This window comes from Pteropus medius, unplaced genomic scaffold, assembly GCF_902729225.1.
Source record: "Pteropus medius unplaced genomic scaffold, Ma_sr-lr_union100, whole genome shotgun sequence".
NCBI classification, from domain to species: Eukaryota; Metazoa; Chordata; class Mammalia; order Chiroptera; family Pteropodidae; genus Pteropus; species Pteropus medius.
Genome location: NW_024354499.1, coordinates 13,776,089 through 13,794,971, shown reverse-complemented (window position 1 = coordinate 13,794,971; position 18,883 = coordinate 13,776,089). Strand labels below are relative to the sequence as shown.

General features: G+C 36.0%; 1 protein-coding gene across 1 annotated transcript in view; it reads left to right on the top strand.

Moving 5' to 3' along the window:
• Positions 1-18,883, top strand: part of SUCLG1 (succinate-CoA ligase GDP/ADP-forming subunit alpha) — a 34,777-nt gene that overhangs the window by 8,116 nt on the left and 7,778 nt on the right. The window contains 5 exon segments of the mRNA XM_039852773.1: positions 1,300-1,403; positions 6,523-6,639; positions 9,606-9,818; positions 9,964-10,021; positions 17,437-17,520. Coding sequence (XP_039708707.1) covers positions 1,300-1,403; positions 6,523-6,639; positions 9,606-9,818; positions 9,964-10,021; positions 17,437-17,520 — 576 coding nt within the window.

Below are 18,883 nucleotides of genomic sequence, written 5' to 3'. Positions count from 1 at the left end.
CACTGGGTAGGGTGGACTCTTAGGCTACAAATTCCTGTTGTAGTGTCTACTGGCCCAGGTTCAGGGCCATAGCTGAACCCAGTGTGCCAGGACTTGACCATCATCGCTTCCTTAAGGCCCCTTGTTCAGCCTAGTGCAGTTCAAGAACGCAGCTATTTGTTACCCAGCAAATTTGTGCACACAAACACTCCTTTCCTGGTTGGTAAGGATGAAATCTGGGCCTTTCTCTTCCCAAGAGGTCGAAGGGACTCCAGAATTCAAAGTTACTAAAAGCTGAGGTCAGTATGTGAGTTGAAGATGACTCAGGGGTGCTCAAAGGGCCAGACGCAGATTAGTTTTGGGACCTAAGCTCTGAGGATTTAGGAGGGCTTGAGGCAATGATTCATGACCAGAAGCATGGAGTTGACCCTGGACAGATACGTGACACAATGTTCTTTTGTGGAGTTAGCTTTTATGGGCTAGCCCGGCACGTTGAAAAGGCCAACGGTGGGCCAGAGAGATAGGAGTTTGGGGCTCTAATGGGAGTTTAAAGGTAGTCAGAAGTAGCTCACAGTGTTAATTCATCTGTGCTCTACTTTCTACTGATTTTTTCAAATATGGGCAACTAACTTTTAATAACAACTTAGATTTCTCAGTTTTCGTTGAGGGGGGTTGATGAAAATAACAGATTTTTCTTTAAACCTGTTTCTCCCTTACCTACTTTTCCTATTTATTTTATTTTCACTATTTCTTTTATATGTGAGATCTTGAGTCTTATATCAGAAGAGATGAAATTAAGTAATTTTGGATTATATCTTAAGTTTAATTCTATGACTTAACATTTAATGTTAATATTATTGGGGAATGAATTGCCCAGTAGTTCGCCTCCTAGCTCGCCCGTTGTTTATAGATGTTGGGCTTAAAAACTTGGGTCCCTGGGGAAAGCATGTGGCTGTTTAGTAAACACTATTAGTAGGATCGATACTTAGTTTTCAGTCCCTGGATTTTGTTTGAGCCATTTGTCTTTGAGCCCCAGTTTTCTTTCTGAGGAATGAAAATTATGAACCTGAGCTTTTCTTTTTTAGCTCAGGAAAGCTACAAGATTGTGGTTCTCAGTAAAGGGGATTCTGGAGAATAATATAGTGTTTTTTGTTTGTTTGTTTGTTTCTCTAATCTATTTCTATAGTCAATATGTCTTATTTAAAAAGTAACATTTATAGTTGTCATGATTACAAGATAGCTCCTGCATTAGAGGATGTTTTTTTGATGATCCAGAAGTTTGGAAAAATTATAATGTGCCGTATTTACTTTGCTTTTCAGTGCAACAGAATGGAATTCGGCATTGTTCCTATACAGCTTCCCGGAAACATCTCTATGTTGATAAAAATACAAAGATTATTTGCCAGGGCTTCACTGGTAAGCAGGTATGTATATCAAGATTTTTTTATAAGATATATACTAGAGATACCAAAAAAATAACTATTTTATATATTTTTTTAATATCATAAAAGTTATAATACATGTTTGTTGCAGAAAAGTAAAATAGTACAGCAATGGAGTTGTATCTTAGGAGGGAGTTAGTTGCTATACTCAGTCTGTAAGATGAAAATTGTGTTTAAACAATTGAAACCTTGAAAATTCCTTTTGAGGACTATATTATGTTGAAAATTCCTTTTGAGGACTATATTATGTTGGAAACCCACATATTCTCTTTAGCAAGTGTAACACCACTGGTTTTTCTCCAACATTGTAACAGATCACTATTAATTAAGCACTTGGTAAAGTAGATTGCTTGTGTTTAGGCTTTGTACTAAAAAAACCAACCAACCAACCAACCATCCAAACAAAAATAGACAAACAATCCCACAGTTAAACATGGATCTACCTTCAGCGTGGGGAAATGCTCAAGCCCAGAGAGCCTCATGGGATCTGAGAGATGGAGGAAGCAGCTCATTGACTTTTCCTGTCTTATACTCTCTCTGGGAAAATGGCCTTCCAGGAGACTGGCCAGAAGAATTGCCTGAAGCATTTTAATTTGTTCTCATTTATTTATATTCATTCTCTCTCCCTTTCCCTTGCCTGTATCATAGAATTTGCATAAGTTCATCTGTGATGTGACTCCATAATAAAATGCAACGTAAGAATCTCCTTTTCCTCTTTCCCGCCATTCTACTCTCCTAGAATTCTTCTGTTAACAAATTGACATATATTCTTCCAGATATTTTTCTTGCTTGTACAGGCATTCGTATACTTATTTAATGTGCATACTATAGTTTATTGAATAGAACAATATGTAATATATAAAAAACACATACAGTATATAATATAGGTCATACAGATATATGTCTGTAAAGTAGATTTCTAAAGGTAAAATTGGATGTCACAGTTTCTGTGTATTTAAAATTTCAACAGCTACTGTTAAGTTGCCCTTTAACACATTTATACAGATTTATAGTTCCACCATAGTAGATGCATAGTAGATGCATTTTTTTTATAAATGAGGGAATACTACCAGATCAATTAAAAGATAACCACGTGTCTTAACTCAGAGTGTCCTTTTCTTTATTACTAAAGGAGATATGGCAAGATAAAACCAGTTAACGATTTTTTTTTTTATAACTTAAAAGTTATTGATTTTTCTGTAATTAAAAGAATTGTCATGTTTATTATGTAGTATTTTGGTCATCGAGCAGGAATTGGCAAGGTTATTCTGTAAAGGGCTAGATTGTAAACATATTAGGCTTGGTGGACCTTGCTGTGTCTGTTACTACTCAATAGCATTGTGACAGCAAAAGCCGCCATAGGCTATGTCAATAAATGGGCATGATTGTATGTCAGTAAAACTTAATTTACAAAACCAGTGGCAGGCCAAATCCTTCAGGCCATAGTTTACCAACCCTCAATCTAGAGAGTGGTACCCAAATTTCTATAATTTTTATTTTTAAAGTATTTAGAAGTTACTTTAAGATTATATAGTTCTTATTTAAAGAATGAATTTGGTTAGAAGGTTGTTTCATTTAAAATGTCCTTTTGCTTTTTGACTTATTTCTGAAATAACTGGCCACAAAAATATGAATTGCAGTAGACCTTTTTTCTATTCCTCTACTCTCTTAAAAAAAAGGCCACTACCAACAAAAAAGGAAACACCTACAAAACTTTGAAATTTTGTTCATAGATAAAATCGGTTTATTTATTCTGATAGCCATATATTTTGTGAGTATCACTTTTACATATATACATTTTAAAGAGAGTTGATGCTCATCTAAGATTTGAAATACATTTTATCATTCCCTGCCTATTAAAATCATATGCAGTCCCTCTTCAATTATATATTAATTTCGTTAGCATATAACCAAATGTTTGATTAACCCAAACTCCCCACTTAAGTTTATTATGTATAATTTTGTTTTTGTTTGCTAAACTTTATATGATCTTATGACATTTTATCCTCTGACCTTTTTCTTTTAAAGAACCATCTTCCATGGTGTAAGTACTGTTTGGAACTGTCTCTAATTCCTTGATTAGGTGATGATTTGCCTAAGTATGGAAATCCAAAGTTGGTTTCTGTGTCTTTCAGTTACCGCAATTATATTGCTTCTCATTCAGTTAGATTTCTTGGTTAAGATTCTAATATTATAGAGGTCATCATTCTGATGATAAAGTGTGAAATTTAGAGCTTATCTCATGGGAAATCTGCGTTTTGTCTCAGCTCTTTTTTTTTTTTTCAGTGCCCACATTATTTCACATACGAATGAGGAATATTTGTATTTCAGAATGCATTCCAACAATGCAGATTTCCAATGACGGAATTTCTTGTACTAGCCTGCATAGATGCTAAAATTATTCTTGCTCTTAATTGTGTACTGGCTAGTGATAATGGGAATAAGCTTATTAACAGGAAATGTTATTCCTGTTTAACATTACATTATGACTAAAAAATTGGGTCATTCGAAGTTATCTTTCAGTGTAGTCAAAGCAGTGCTTGTCAAACTATCAGGAATGAAAGATCGGTTTGGGTGTTAATTTTTCTTTTCTGTCTAATGCAGATCAGTACTTTTTTGCAAAATGCAGTAAAAATTGAAGCAATATTGTTGCTATAAAAATTTGCAAACATTCTCACTTTTATTTTGTTTTTCTTAGATTTTTATTTTCCTGTTTTTTCTTTCTCACCTCTCCTCTTCCCTCTCCTTCCTTCTCCTCCCCACCCCGCCTATTCCCTTCCTTTTTGCATTTCTGTCACTGCAGACCAGCAAGTGTCTTTTAACAGCACAGCTTTAAAGAGAGAGCTGTGATTCTTTCCAAAATTCTACCACTGACTTTAGACAAGTCAGTTCATATGCTTGGGACTAAGTTTCTTATTTAAAAAAATGGAGAAGTTGAATCAGGATATTTCGAAATCTCTCTTAAGGCCCTAATTTTTATGCCTTTAATAGAATTTGAGCAGTTGGATCAGCATTTTTAGGTCCTTGTAGAATGACCACATGGATCCATATATACAATTTTCAACAAGTACTTATTGAGTGCCTACTGTATATCATGTATTGATTTAGGCGCCATCTCGCAGTGAACAAAGTAGACAGGAATCATTGCCTTCATGGAATTTACATTTTAGTTGCAGGGGAGAGAACACATCAACAAAATTATTGAGTAAGTTATGTGATACATTAGAAAGTATAAATGCTTTGGAAAAAATAAACTAGAGAAAGAAAGAGTGTGTCTATATGCGTGGAGTCGTGGTAGTGGTTGGGATGGGGAAGGGGAGATTTTATGTCAGCTTTTCAGGGGAAGCCTAACCCCTGACTCAAGAGCTAACTGAGTTGTGGGAGTGAACCAAGTGGATATGTAGGAGCAGTATATTGGTGGAGAGGAGAGTGTGGTATTGGCATCTACTGGGTAGAGGCCAGCGATTCTGCAAAGGAGACAGTGAGGCTGTGACGTGGAATGTGCCAGGCGTGTAAGGAAGCTTGAAAGGTCAGTGTAACTGGAGTGAAACGAGCAGGGGAGAGAACAGAAAACAGGGTCAGGCAGGTTAAGGAGTTCTGAGTTGGGGAGGCAGTTTGGATACTGACTTGTAGGCCAGTGTAAGGAGTTTGGTTTTTACTGTGAATTAGATGGAAAACTACTGGAAGTTGTGAGCAGAGGAGTGACATGACCTTCCTTATGTTTTAATTGGATTACTGGCTGCTGTGTTGAGAATAGAGTGAAAGAAACAAGGGCAATATTCTATCAAGAGCTGATGGTGATTTAGACCAAGGTGGAAATAGTAGAAGGGTGAGATGTTGTCAGTTTCATTTAGAAGGTAGAGCAATGTGATTTACTAATGTACCTGATGTGAGATATAAGAGAAAGAGAAAAACTAAGGATGACTTCAGTATTTTTGGTCTGAACATCTATTAGGAGTGGGTGGAATTGCCGCTGAGATGGGTCGACTGTGGAGGGGGGTGACCAGGAACTCAGTATTGGGCACTTCAGGTTTGAGATGCCTACTAGATCTCCGTGGAGATGTCATAGAGGCAATTGACAATGTGAGTATGAAGTTTAAGGCAAAGGTCTGGGCTAGATAGGTGTGTGTATGTGTGTGTGTGTGTGGTGGGTGTCTGCATGTTTCTGGGAGGGGTCACCATATGGATATTTATTGCCATGATAAGGAATGAGATCACCAAGGGCACTAATTCAGTTGAAAAAGAAGTCTAAGGAGAGAGAGAAAGAGAAGAAGGGACCCAGGGGGAGGTAGAGCCCCAGAAGCTTAGTGAAAAACAATCTTTTAATCTTCGGAGACATTTTTGGTTGTCTCAGCTGATTGGGGTGGGGAAGAGGATGTGGTACGGGCATCTACTGAGTAGAGGCCAGGGATGCTGCTAAACTTTGTACAGAGCACAGGACAGCTTCCCATAATAAAGAATCAACATGTTCACAATGTCAGTAATGCCAAGGCTGTGGAGGGAGAGTGAATGGATAGGGAAGTACAGAGTGTAGACAGGGCAGCGTTAAAGGGCTCACTTAAGGTTAGTGATCATTAATTTAAAGTGAGACCAGTTTGCATGGTTTTGTTTTTCTGCAGGTACTGTTTGGCTGCACTCGTGCCATCTTAGAGTAGGTGGAGAATTGGATTTAATGAAGGTTGTGATTTTGCCAGATGTGTGTAGAAGTAAGAGAGCTCAAAGGTTGTTGTGTGAGTATAATGACTGACCATGGATTTTAAACAGAGTAAAGGGGGATGTGAAGACCTCAGGAGCTGAGAAACAGCGAAAGAGAGATGTGAAGTAAACACCAGGGTGTTTCTGATCCTCAGCCAAATTTGCAAATGGATTAAAAAGAGACCCTTTTTTTTTTTTTGACAAACAGCTATTTTGGCTTTGCAGAGGCCTGTTTTGCTTCAAGATTCAAAGCTTTGTTTATAGTAATTTGATGAGAATGCTGGATATATGTTAATGTTATACTCAAGGGAGTAGTTTACCTGTTTTTCTTTTCCAAGTTGCTGAAGATCTCCTTCAGGCATCCCAGCCTGCCTTTTCTCATGAGTCTTGTGCTTTTTTCCCTCAGGGCACCTTTCATAGCCAGCAGGCATTGGAATATGGCACCCAACTTGTTGGAGGAACCACCCCAGGGAAAGGAGGAAAGACGCACCTGGGCTTACCTGTCTTTAATACTGTAAAGGAGGTAATTAATGGGACCCAAGTTTGGCAAGAAAAGAAAAACAGGGAAGGACAAGCATTCTTTGGATAGAGATCTTAATTGTGTCTCCTTTGGGAGAGTCACTTGCCATTTTAAAATCCAGTAACCTAGATTAATTTAAATCACAATAAAAACCAGTGGAATCACTTTAGTCACATAGACTCAGGATGTTTTCTCCATGGCTGTGTCACTTTTGTTTAGAGGCATGCATCAGCTCTTAAGGGAAGACATGCTGTGCCTTGGCTTCTGTTAGCCTTATTATCCTTTCCTCCCTTTCTTGTTCCAGGATGTCAGTAGAATATATGTCAGCACTTACCCTCTAACACTTACTGAGCATGGGCTCTTTGCCAGGCACTGTGCTGGGTGCTTCCTATACATTGCCTCATTCAGGCCTCAGCACAACCCTCTGAGGTAGTTGCTGTTATCATCTCCATTTTAAAGACAACGATACTGCCTGTAACTGGCAGGCTTAGCATGGCTCAAGTAGGTCGTGTGGTGTCCCTGTGTGAAAAAACTGGTCTGTTGAGTCAGATTGACAAATCACAGAGTCTTAGTCTCTTCCCAAACAACTGATTTCTTAATATTTTAAAAATTATTTTTAAACTAAACTTTACTTCTTTGTTACAAAATGAATATGCGCTTATTTTACAAATTCAGATGATATAAAGATATATAAAGTTAAATTTTATAGTGTTTTTCACATCTCATGTTTTGCCCTTATAGAGAGCTAATTTAAGCTATGTGTATTCTTTTGTTCCTGTCTACACTTACATGACTATATATAAAAACAATAGTATTTTAAAAGAAACAGTTATACAAATTCTTAGTTATTTCATTAAAAATATCTAGGAAATAAACTTAGTACTTGGGAGTGATGTATTAATGATAAATAATACACTCCTCCCCCTTTCCTTTTAAGGCATATTTTAAAATATTGAAATTTTTAAGTACAAATTTATAGACATTCTCTTTTCAGACTCTTAACTTCAAGTTGAAATTAATTTGTACTTTTAATCCTAAAATGTAAGAAAAAAACAAATATTCTAGTTTGATTACTTCATTTTACTTTAAATTTGAGAATAGTGTATACTATATGTGTGTATGTGTGTTTTAAGTGTACTGTATTTTAAAGAGTAAATGTTACAGATCACGTTCTTTAGAAGAATTGTTTAGAATGTTTTTGCTTCAATTTTTTGTTTTTTCCTCCACTTAAATTCTGTTATGATTGCTTTCCTGACCTCAAAATATAGAGAGGAGCTATTTCTCTAGGTAGATTTGACTTTTGTCATGAGTCTGTTTTTGCTCTTTCAAAGAAAGTTTTTGTTGCTAAGCAACTCATTTATTATTCATCATGATACAAATAGATATATTTGGATTATTTAAGTTCTCTGACAGATACTGTTTATTTCTCACCTGTACACCTCTTACAAAGAACTTTCTGAATGAGTAGGATGGGTATCTTTCATCCAGTATTACTTATCAGCGTAGACCCTATTGTCAGAGCCTAGTTTCTGACAGTATTTGTAGCTTTAAGAGGTAGAGAACTGTGGGATATATTTTCCATAAAATACCTACATACCTATAATCTGCCTTCTTTTGGTTCCAACTTAGTTTTTATTTTTTGTTCTTGCTTATCTGTTATCACCTGAAAGATTTTTAAAAATTATTTTTAATCCTTGTTATCATTTATGGATGACCTGTCAGCATCCTTTGGCTTTGTTCTTCTATCATTGTCAAGATAATCTTTTATTAGGGATGCAATAGGGAAAGCTTCTCATTATCTGGGGATATGGGGAATCATTCAGGGATGGTTCTCGAAGACACTGTCTTTTACTTTTGCCTTCTTCTACTTGTACCTGTATATTCTATAGCTTAGTATTTGTATCCATGGTAAAATCTCATGGCACAGGCTTTTAAAAGATTTTGATTTATGTGGTAACTAAGTTACATTTTAACACTTGCAGGTAAGCAGCTTGCCATTAACTGAAAAGAATGGACACTTTGGAATCAGACTGAGGTTTGAGTCTTGGCTTTGCCACTTCCTAGCTGTGTAATCTCATACAAGTTATTTAATATCTCTTGGCCTCAGCATGTTGATTTGTAGCAGAGGATACTAAGCATGCAGGATTGTGGTGAAGCCTTAACTGAGACCTATGTAGAGCCCTCTCACAGAATAGATGCTGCTACTCTTGTAGAGTTAGAGATCACTGCTCATCTTCAAAGATCTTCCAGTACAGCACAAGAGACATGGCCACATGTAGAAGTGGGAAAGATACATCGTATTGATGGACATAGAGAGTATGTAAAGACCAAACGTAAGCTTGTGTCCACAGAGAGAAGAATGATGGTCAAATTGATGTCTTTAAGTGCTTTGTATTGTGAGGGATGGTGTAAAGTAGACCCTAATGCTTATTTCACCCACATTCTTATTCTATGGCCACCTATGCATGTGCATTTTAGTTTATTTCTAATACACATGTGTTTAGACTAAAAATTGTCAACTAAAAAAACCCCTTCATTTTTGCTGTTTCTTGATAGTTTTTATCAAGTATGATGTATTTTTAAACAGGTGTTTGAGAGACTAGTTCTGAGCCTCAGGGACTCAGTAGTCCTTTTTCTCCCAAGGAAGTATAGGGTCTTAGGACTGAATAGATGGTACAATGTCTTGTAGAGCAACAAAAATAAATGTGGCCACAGGAATGAGGAGACACAAATGCAAATCAGGCAGCGCTTTCATGTTTACTGACATGCCATAGCCTGAGAGAGGTCACAGAATCTTTCAATTCAGAGTGGCATTTCACGAGGTCAGAGAGAAGGCCATGAAGACATCCGATGTCTCCTGGTGGTATCCTTTTCTGACTCCAAGACATTATTAAAATCATGGTATTGAATTCATTTTTTAATGTTTATGACTTAACGAATAATAAAGTGCTTCATGGTTAATCTTTCAGGCCAAAGAACAGACAGGAGCAACAGCTTCTGTCATTTACGTCCCTCCTCCTTTTGCTGCTGCTGCTATTGATGAAGCTGTTGAGGCGGAAGTGCCCTTGGTCGTGTGTATCACTGAAGGTATCCCACAGCAGGACATGGTTCGGGTCAAGCACAGACTACTGCGCCAGGGAAAGACAAGGCTGATCGGGCCAAACTGTCCTGGAGTCATCAATGTGAGTGTGAAAAAGAAAACTAAGCCCAGTTTCAGCCTCTCAGAGGCTAAGTAGCTTCAAATCAGTCTAGGTGTACATGTGAGTTTGAACTATGAATTATAGTTGTGTTTTTTTTCTTTTCTGAAACTGATTTACTTTTCTTCAGCCTGGAGAATGTAAGATTGGCATCATGCCCGGCCATATTCACAAGAAAGGAAGAATTGGTAAGTATGTTTCTCATAGATTAAAAAAAAAAGTTCTCTGCTCTAAGCTCAAAATTTACAAAGAGAATTTATAATTGTGTAAGTCAAATTCATTTTAATTAATTTAATTTCAATAGAATTTACCAGGGAAGTTTTGTAGTTAATTAATTCTGTGTCCTAGATTGAATGAGTTTGAGAAGCAATAATGATTCTACAGGATAAATGAAGATATTTTGGGCGTCTTTTAAAGATTCTTTTCCTCTTCAGATGCCATAGATTCTTCCATGTGTTTTCAGTAGTTGATTTCATGTTATTGCTAAGTAATATTCTGTTATGTAATTGTATCACAATTTGTTTGTTCATTCTCCCATTGATGAATATTTGGGTTTTTCCAGGTTTTAGCCGTTATAAATAAGGCTAAGGCGAATGTTTATGTATACAGGTATTTTTGTGGACATATTTTCATTTCTCTTGGGTAAGATACCTAGGAATGGAATCAATAAGTCATAGGGTTGAAGTATGTTCAACTTAAGAAATTTTAAAATAATTCTGCAAAGTAGCTGTTCAGTTTTACTTTCCTACCATCAGTATTTGAGCGTTCCAGTTGTTCCACATCTTCACAAACATTTAGTGTTGTCAGTTTTTCATTTTAGCCATTCTACTGGAAATGAAATGGTTTCTCATGGTTTTGAGTTTCTTTGATGATGAAATGACTTTTCAGGTACTTATTGGCTATTTATATATCTTCCTTAGTAACTTATCTGTTTAGGTTTTTGCACATTATTTTTCGTTGGGTTATCTTTTTATTGTTGATTATAGGGGGTTCTATAAATATTTTGGGTTTAAGTTCTTTGTCAGATATATGTGGATATTTTTGTTGTTTTTTTTGTGTGTGTCCTGTCCTACAATTACTTTGCCCTCTTGGATATCACAGACTTTCTCAGAATGTTTTAGGCAAATTGTACAGCTACCTGTTTAGTTCCTCAAGTTAAGAACCAAATTCTCATTTCAAAGTTAGCCCATTATGCCCATTTTTAGACTCTTCACACTAAATCTCACTAAGTTATAGTTACTTCACAATAGATGGTTACAGCAATTTATCTATAAGCCATGATTATTAATACTGAATAAGAATAATCAACATACAGTAGGTGAATGTCAGTTGTGTAGTTTATAGGACTGGGTTAAAGGTCATGATTTTTCTTTATTACTAATGTCTCTTCGAGCTTCAGCCCTGCTGCCAGTAGGGTACTTGTCAAGGGAATTCCGTAGACCATCTGAGCTCTAGTGGGGGCCTAAGCCATGTAGTCACTGATGCTCTTGGACATATTTGAGTACTGTCTGTGCTCTTTGGTCTGCTTTAAATGGCTACTGCTGTGGATTTGAGGTGAGCATTGAAAATATCTGCATATATCTGACAACTTATAACCAAAATATTTATAGAGCCTCTGGTAATCAACAATAAAAAGACAACCCAATAAAAAACAATGTGCAAAAAACTTGAACAGATAATTCACCAAAGAAGATATATAAGTAGCCTATAAGCACCTGAAAAGTCATTTAGTCATCAGGGAAACTCAGCTGTGCTGAGCTGCCTCTCTGATCACTACCCTGCTTTTCTAGGTGCCCATAAACCTGAAAACCAAAAAACTGAGAAGGTAAGGGAAGTCCTTTAGATCTTGCTTCTCTGAATGTCCATAACACAGGGATGAGGCAGTCATCTGGGAGACTGCTTTTAATTCCTTTAAAACAGTACTTAAAAAAAAAAAAATTTGCCTGAAACAAAGAGTGACACTACAAGATTTTTGAGGAAGTGAGGAGAGGAAAGATTGTTGTCCACTGTGGCCATAGCATTTTACATTTCCATCAGCAACGTATGTGTAATCCGATTCCTCCACATCCTTGCCAGCATTAGTGGTGCCACTATTTTTTATTTTAGCCATTATGATAATTGTTTAGTGGTATCTCATTGTGGGTTTAATTTACATATACCCAGTGGCTAATGATATTGTTTGTCTTTTCATATGTCTGTTTGTCATCTGTATTTCTTCAGTGAAGCCTCTTCATGTTTTTTTTGCCCATGTTGTAATTGGATCATTTGCTTTTTTTACTGTTAAGTTTTGAGAATTCTTTATCTTTCCTAGATACTAGTACTTTTTAGATGTTTTGCAAATATTTTTTCCATTCTATAGCTTTCTGTAGCTCTGTTTTCATCCTCCTAGAATGATCTTTCAGAGAGAAAAGTCTTTTAATTTTGATTATGTCTAATTTATTAATCTTTTTTTTTTGTGAGGTATGCTTTTGACGTCAAGTCCAAGAATTCTTTGCCTAGCAAAGATTTGTTTTTTTCCTTAAAGTTTTGCATTTTACATTTAAATCCATGATCCAATTTTAGTTAATTTTTCTATAAGATGTAAAATTTAGATCAAAGTTTTTTTTCACCTATAGATCTTTAATTGCTCCAGCACCATTTTTCGAAAAAATTATCTTTCTTCCATTGAATTTCTTTTGCATTTTTGTCAAGAATCATTTTGGCATATTTGTGTTGGTCTATTTCTAAGTTTTTTCTTCTGTTCATTGACTTATGTGCCTATCCTAATGCCAGTACCACACAATCTTGATTACCATAGCTATATAATAAGTCTTAAAATTGTTTCTTTGCACTTTTTTCTTTTTCAAATTATTTTAGCTATTCTAGCTCTTTTACTTTTACATATAATATTTGAATGATCTTATCTATATTTATAAGAACTCTTTCTGGGATTTCGATAGAAATTTTATTAAATCTATATGTCAGTTTGGGAAGAATGGATGTCTTTATTCTGCCAAATCAGTCCGTGAGCATGGTAGCTCTCTCTATTTATTTAGATCGTCTTTGATTTCTTTCATCAGCATCGTGTGGTTTTTAGCATGTAAGTACTGTACACATTTTATTATATTTATACCAAAGTATTTTCTTTTGAAAGCAATTGTATATTTTATTGTATTTTCATTTGGTGTCCATGATATATAGAAACAATTGATTTTTTAATGTTTATCTTGTGTCCATGCCGAATTGCTGAACTTAATAGGAATTTCTTGGTAGATTCCTTGGCATTTTCTGTGTAGAAAGTGTCATCTGCAAATAGGGACAGATTTATTTCTTCCTCTTTGAAAACTTAAGAGAAGTAAAGTCTATTTTATTTACTCATAGTTCTGATTGCTGTGTTCTTTTTTCCCAATATTTCAAGGTTCCTTCTTTTATCATTTCCCTTCTGTTTAGAGAACTTACATTAGCCATTCTCTTCTGATAAATTTGTTGGTGACAACTTCTCTACTTTCCCCTCATCTGAGAGTATCTCTATTTCTCCTTCATTCCTAAAGGATAATTTCACTGGGCGTAGGATTCAGGGTTGACAGTTCTTTTCTTTTAGAACTTAAAAAATCTTGTTCCACTTCTTGCTTCCATGGTTTCTGATGAGAAGCTGATGTCATTTTAATTGTTTTTCCTGTGTAGGTAAGGAGTTGCTGCTCTTAAGATTTTTTTTTTTTTTTTAATGTCCTTGCTTTTCTGATGTTTATGATGAGTTTGGTGTGAATTTCTTTGGGTTTATTCTGATTGGGGTTTGCTCATCCTCTTGAATATATAGTGAGTCTACTACTAAATTTTGGATTTTGTAAGACTTTCTTCAAGTACTTTTTCAGCCCTGTGCTCTCTTTTTCTTCTCCTTCCAGGACTCTGATAACACAGATATTAGGTCTTTTGTTACAGTTCTGTAGGTCTCTGAGGCTCTCTTCATTGTTTTCTCCCTGGTCTGTTTTCTCTTTACCATTTACATTGGGTAATTTCCATTGTTCTATTTCATGTTTCACTGATTCTTTCCTCTCTTCTCTCCATTATGCTGTTGAGATCATTCACTGAGCTTTTAGCTTTGGTTATTATATTTTTCAGTTTTAAAATTTCTATTTGGTTTCTTTTTATAGCTTCTATATTTTTGCTGAGACTTTATATTTCTTTGATAAGGCTATCTATTTTCTCATTTGTTTCAAGCATATTTATAATGGTTAAAGTATTTTTGTCATGGCTTCTTTGAAATCTTTGTCAGATAATTCTTTAATGTCCCCTTCATCTTGATGCTAGCAACTATCGATTGTTTTTTTTCTTTCAGTTTGATATCTTTGTGGTTATTGGCATGCCGAATGATTTTTGATTGAAAATTGGATATTTTGGGTATTACGTTGTGGGACTCTGGATCTTGTTTGAACTTCTGTTTTCACTGACTTTATTGACAAGCCTTCAGCAGGGATCGTGCCTTGTTACTGACAGGTTGAGGTAGAAGTCTAAGTCCCCTACTTGCCTCTGTTGATACCAGAATAGGTGGGCTCCTTACTGGGGATGATAGTTCCACATTCCTCAGTGAAGTGTCTCCACTGACACTTCAGTGGGCGTGGCCTTATTATTGCTGGGTGATGGTGAAAGTCCTGACTCTCTGCTAGGCCTTCTCTGATACTACCCAGCCAAGGAGACAGAGATGTACCTTACTGCCAGATGAGGAAGGACATACAGGATCCCCACATAGTTTCCACTGATACTGTGGCGTGAGGAGGGGCTCATTACCAGCTTGCATAGATGACAGTCCTGACTGCCAACTTGGCCTTTCCTTTCACCGTCCTGGCAGGTGTATTGTGTGCCTCTTTACAGTCTCGAAAATGTGGATGGGATTCCCTTTTGGCCACTGCTCATGTAAATGCAGGTGGAGGCACACACAGTTTTTTTTGTAGTCTTTGACTGGTATGGAGTGATTATTGTCTAAAAGTTTCTGTTTTGCTAGGCTGTCCTGCTCGTGGTTCTTTAGCTAGAGAGAACAGGTTTTGAGGATGGGGCTTTTTTTTCTCCCCTGTGTCCTTATGTATTTCTGGGATGCTGGCTTTTTCAGCTCCATGTCTGGGCTGGTATACATGAGACAAGAAAATCCAGGGAACTCACCACTATATCAGTTCTTGAGTCTTGAGGTCCCTGGCCACTCTGCTTTCTCTCCATCTTTCAGAGATTTCTTACGTTTGTTTTACATATATTGCCTAGGGTTTCTGGTTGTACTTAGCAGGAAGAATAGCAGGAAGAAAAGCAGGAGTACCCTTTTGATAGATCATTGAAAGTGATAGTACGCTTTAAGGATGGCAGGTGTAATCTACCCTAAACATGTTACTTTCAGTACCTTCAATATATATGCAGTTTGTATTTATATAATTTAAATATCATTTATATAATAATATGAAAACTCCTTAAAAGAATGATCTTGGTGTTACTTTTCACTGATTGTTATTACTGATTTATCAAAAGACTAGAGTAAAATAGCTGTTCTTATCAGTAATCTAAGACATTGAATGGATACCTAAAACATAATTTTACCATAAGAATCAAGTAGGAGTGGAGTGAAGAGGAGACTAGATAATTGCATACAAGTTGTATAACTAAGAAGTTACTGTTTATACTTTGTTTAAAAACGAAATGAACCAAATTTATAGGTACGTAGGTATTGCCTACCTAACATTCTTAGTTATGGAAGGTACCACAGAGGAGGGACTGTGTTACGGAGAGAGGATTTAGATAGAAAGGAAGCTCTGAGAATATGGAAAAACTGATAAGAGATAGATGGGGGTGGTGGTAGTAATTCTCATTTATCATGAATTAGGCTCCAGTTAGTGAATAGTCTTAAAACTACTGGAATTAGATTTTGCTATGCAGAGACTTGTACTCCATTGAAGGTTTTTCAGTTTTGACATGTTCAGTAAATATTTACTGTGCTCCTTCTGTGCCTGAACTGTGTTCGATGCTGGGAACACAGGGCTGGGGAAAACAGTCCCGTTTACTGACTCCCCTCAGAGGTCTCAGTCTAGCAAGGAGGACAGTCACCACAGAATCTCGAGCATCATGGGCAGTCTCTTACTGAACCAAATGGCAGGAGAACAGTGTTCTTACTTGAAGAATCAGTAAAGACTTCAAAGAGAAAGTGACATTTAACTTTTTAATATGGACCACCATAGATAGTTAGAGTTATTTTCAGATATTGGAGGGGAGGGTTCTGTTTTAAGCAGAACAAATATAAATAATTGAGGAATAAATCAGTTTCACTAGATTATGGAAAAATGGGAAACGAATCTGGAGAGATAGATTGGAACAATGCTGGGCTGAGGGTTTGGTGCAGAGTTCCATATGAAGTGAACAGTTGTGTCACGGAGTGATATAGCTCTCAGCATTTGGTGAAATTAATCTAAAAGCAACCTGACAGTGTTCTGTAGGGAACTGTCTCATGCTGACCAAGATACAAACACGTCTTTTAATTTGATGGATCAACTTTGACTAATCTAAAGTTATGTGCACCTGAATTCCTAGTGAGAAGATGGATGTTTATATACAGATCACGTACTTGGTACCCATGAGTATACAGTGACAGTAACACGAAACTTTAAGAATGTAAATATGCTGTACCGAAGTTGAGGCAGCTTATGGTTATGGTTTTTGTCTTAGTCTGACAAGAATTCTCTTTGTCCTAATAGGGGGATCGTATTGTTAGAAAAGAATCTTCATAGTTTATAAAAAGTGCTCCAAGCAGAAGCTTAAAAGAAAGTGAACCATGGGCATACTAGAATTATTCATCACCCCAGAATCCATGCTCTGATTTAGCCCATATAAAAATAGTTGTTTTATTTTTAAAAATATTTGTGTTCTAACAACGAAAGTAACTCATTTATACTTCTCAACCGATTAAAATTAGAGATCCACACATTGCATATGGATTGTGGCATGAAATAAATTAGCTTTCTTGTAGCTCAGCCAGACTTAATGAACTACATGTCTAACTGCCATCGCCCATCCCCTACCTCTACATGTACACGGCTTGTCCAGATGTGAAGTGAGGTCCTTTCACATAGGCCTCTTGTAGAATGGAAATTAGGTGGTAGATTTGAACTTAGAGGGATTGTGACCTTATTTCCCAGTTTCCTTTAAAGCTTACATATATTGTTTGAAAATTATTAGAAAAATAGTTGTGGGAAAGATAGATAGCATTGCTAAGTATGACTAATGGTGGTTTTAATAGTGTAATAGTTTGGGTATCTATAAGTCTAAGCTATATGTTCTGCTGCCCTCAGCAGGATTGTACCTACCAAGTCATATGGATATTACCACTTTCATAAAGATTTCTTAGAAGAGGTAATTTAGGTTTTTCTTGCACTACTTTTATGGTCATAAAATAACACTAACTAATGATGTACTTTCTCTTATGTCTAACTTTTAAAACTTTCCTGCTTTAATTTAAGCCTTTTCTTCTTATATCATCATTTGAAGATAATATTGATTTGGATGACAAATCATGGAATGGATATTATATATACTCATATTTGTAATTTAGTTTATTCTGTGATAGTCTAATATTTTTAAATTCTCTTTCTTTAAGGTATCGTGTCCAGGTCTGGCACCCTGACTTATGAAGCGGTTCACCAAACAACACAAGTTGGATTGGGGCAGTCTTTGTGCATTGGTGAGGGATTTTTGCTAAAATCATGTTATTGGAAAGCAATATTTTCATTAAATGAGTATAATAATATTGTTTTATTTGCAAGAGGTTTTGATACCATTTTATTAAAAATATGTCATGATCTCAAACTTAATTTGCTTAAGTATAAAGCTCTATGGTTTGTTTAAAGATTCATAGTCCAAGATTCCATGTCGAAGAACAAACATCCTCAGACATGTGGCTCCTGGAGAGCCTTGGTGCCTGAAAACATCACTTACTTTGCTTGCTGTGAAGAAGTGGTCCTTCATATTAGGACTTTTGTGACTATAATTGTCATCTATTATCATTATAAGCTACAATTCAGTGCTTCATAGTTACTGAATTCTTTGCCATTCATTGTCTGATTCTTATGGTAACCCTCTAAGGTACCTCTGAGCTTAAAAGTTTTATTAGTATAGCATAAAGCTATATATTGATGAGAAAACCTAGATTGAGGAAGGTTGAGTTGCCTAGAACCACTCTTTTTACCACATTGTACTGCCTCCCACTTTTAAAAATAAAAAAGTTATTTAAATAATGTATTTTAAAAATAATTTTGGTATTTGTTGCCAAAAGCCAGGCAAATTTCCCATTTTTATAACTATTTCTTCAGATTCTTAGGGTATCGTTTAAAGATATTTCAAAAATAGCTTTGTAAAAAGCTATTTTTATAATATTTACATAAATATTTTATTATAAAATAAAAATGAAAAAATATAGGCTTGGAAGCTTTTTATTAAGACTTAGATCTATCAAATCAGTATTGGAAACATTCATCTCGCTTTTCTATGTGTAAAGCACAATCTTAGACACTAGCTAACTTAGTATGATGGAGAATAAGAAAGGTTTTGAAACGGAGTTGCCAATTCCATCTTCTCCAGCTTCTATTTTTAATTTTTAAATTGAGAATAATAATGTCCCTGTCACAGAGAGGCAGATAGAATTAGGAAATAGCAGGTTTAATGTGTGCTGAGACACTGTGCTTGACACATGGTTGTCACTCAATAAATCTCACTTCCCTTCTTCAAATTCATTCTTCAGAGCTGCATTAAAGGTAGGAAATCAATCCTGCCTTCAATAAGTTTATAACTTAAGAAAAAAAAAAATGGCAGTCAGCCTGTAAGGAACATTTACTTTAATTCTATTCAAGTATTTTTTCTTAAATGTCATGTGCTTGGAGTAGAGCCCCTACATGTAGTCTCCGTCATTACCCACTCTGGATCTGAGGGAAGAGGGGCCAGGGCGCCACCCCCGCATCCGTCACTGGGACTTGTGTCTTAAAACTTGTGAGTGGTTCCTCTGCAGCGTGCCTCGTCTAATAGTTCCTTTGTTCAAAGGGTTTTGTTAA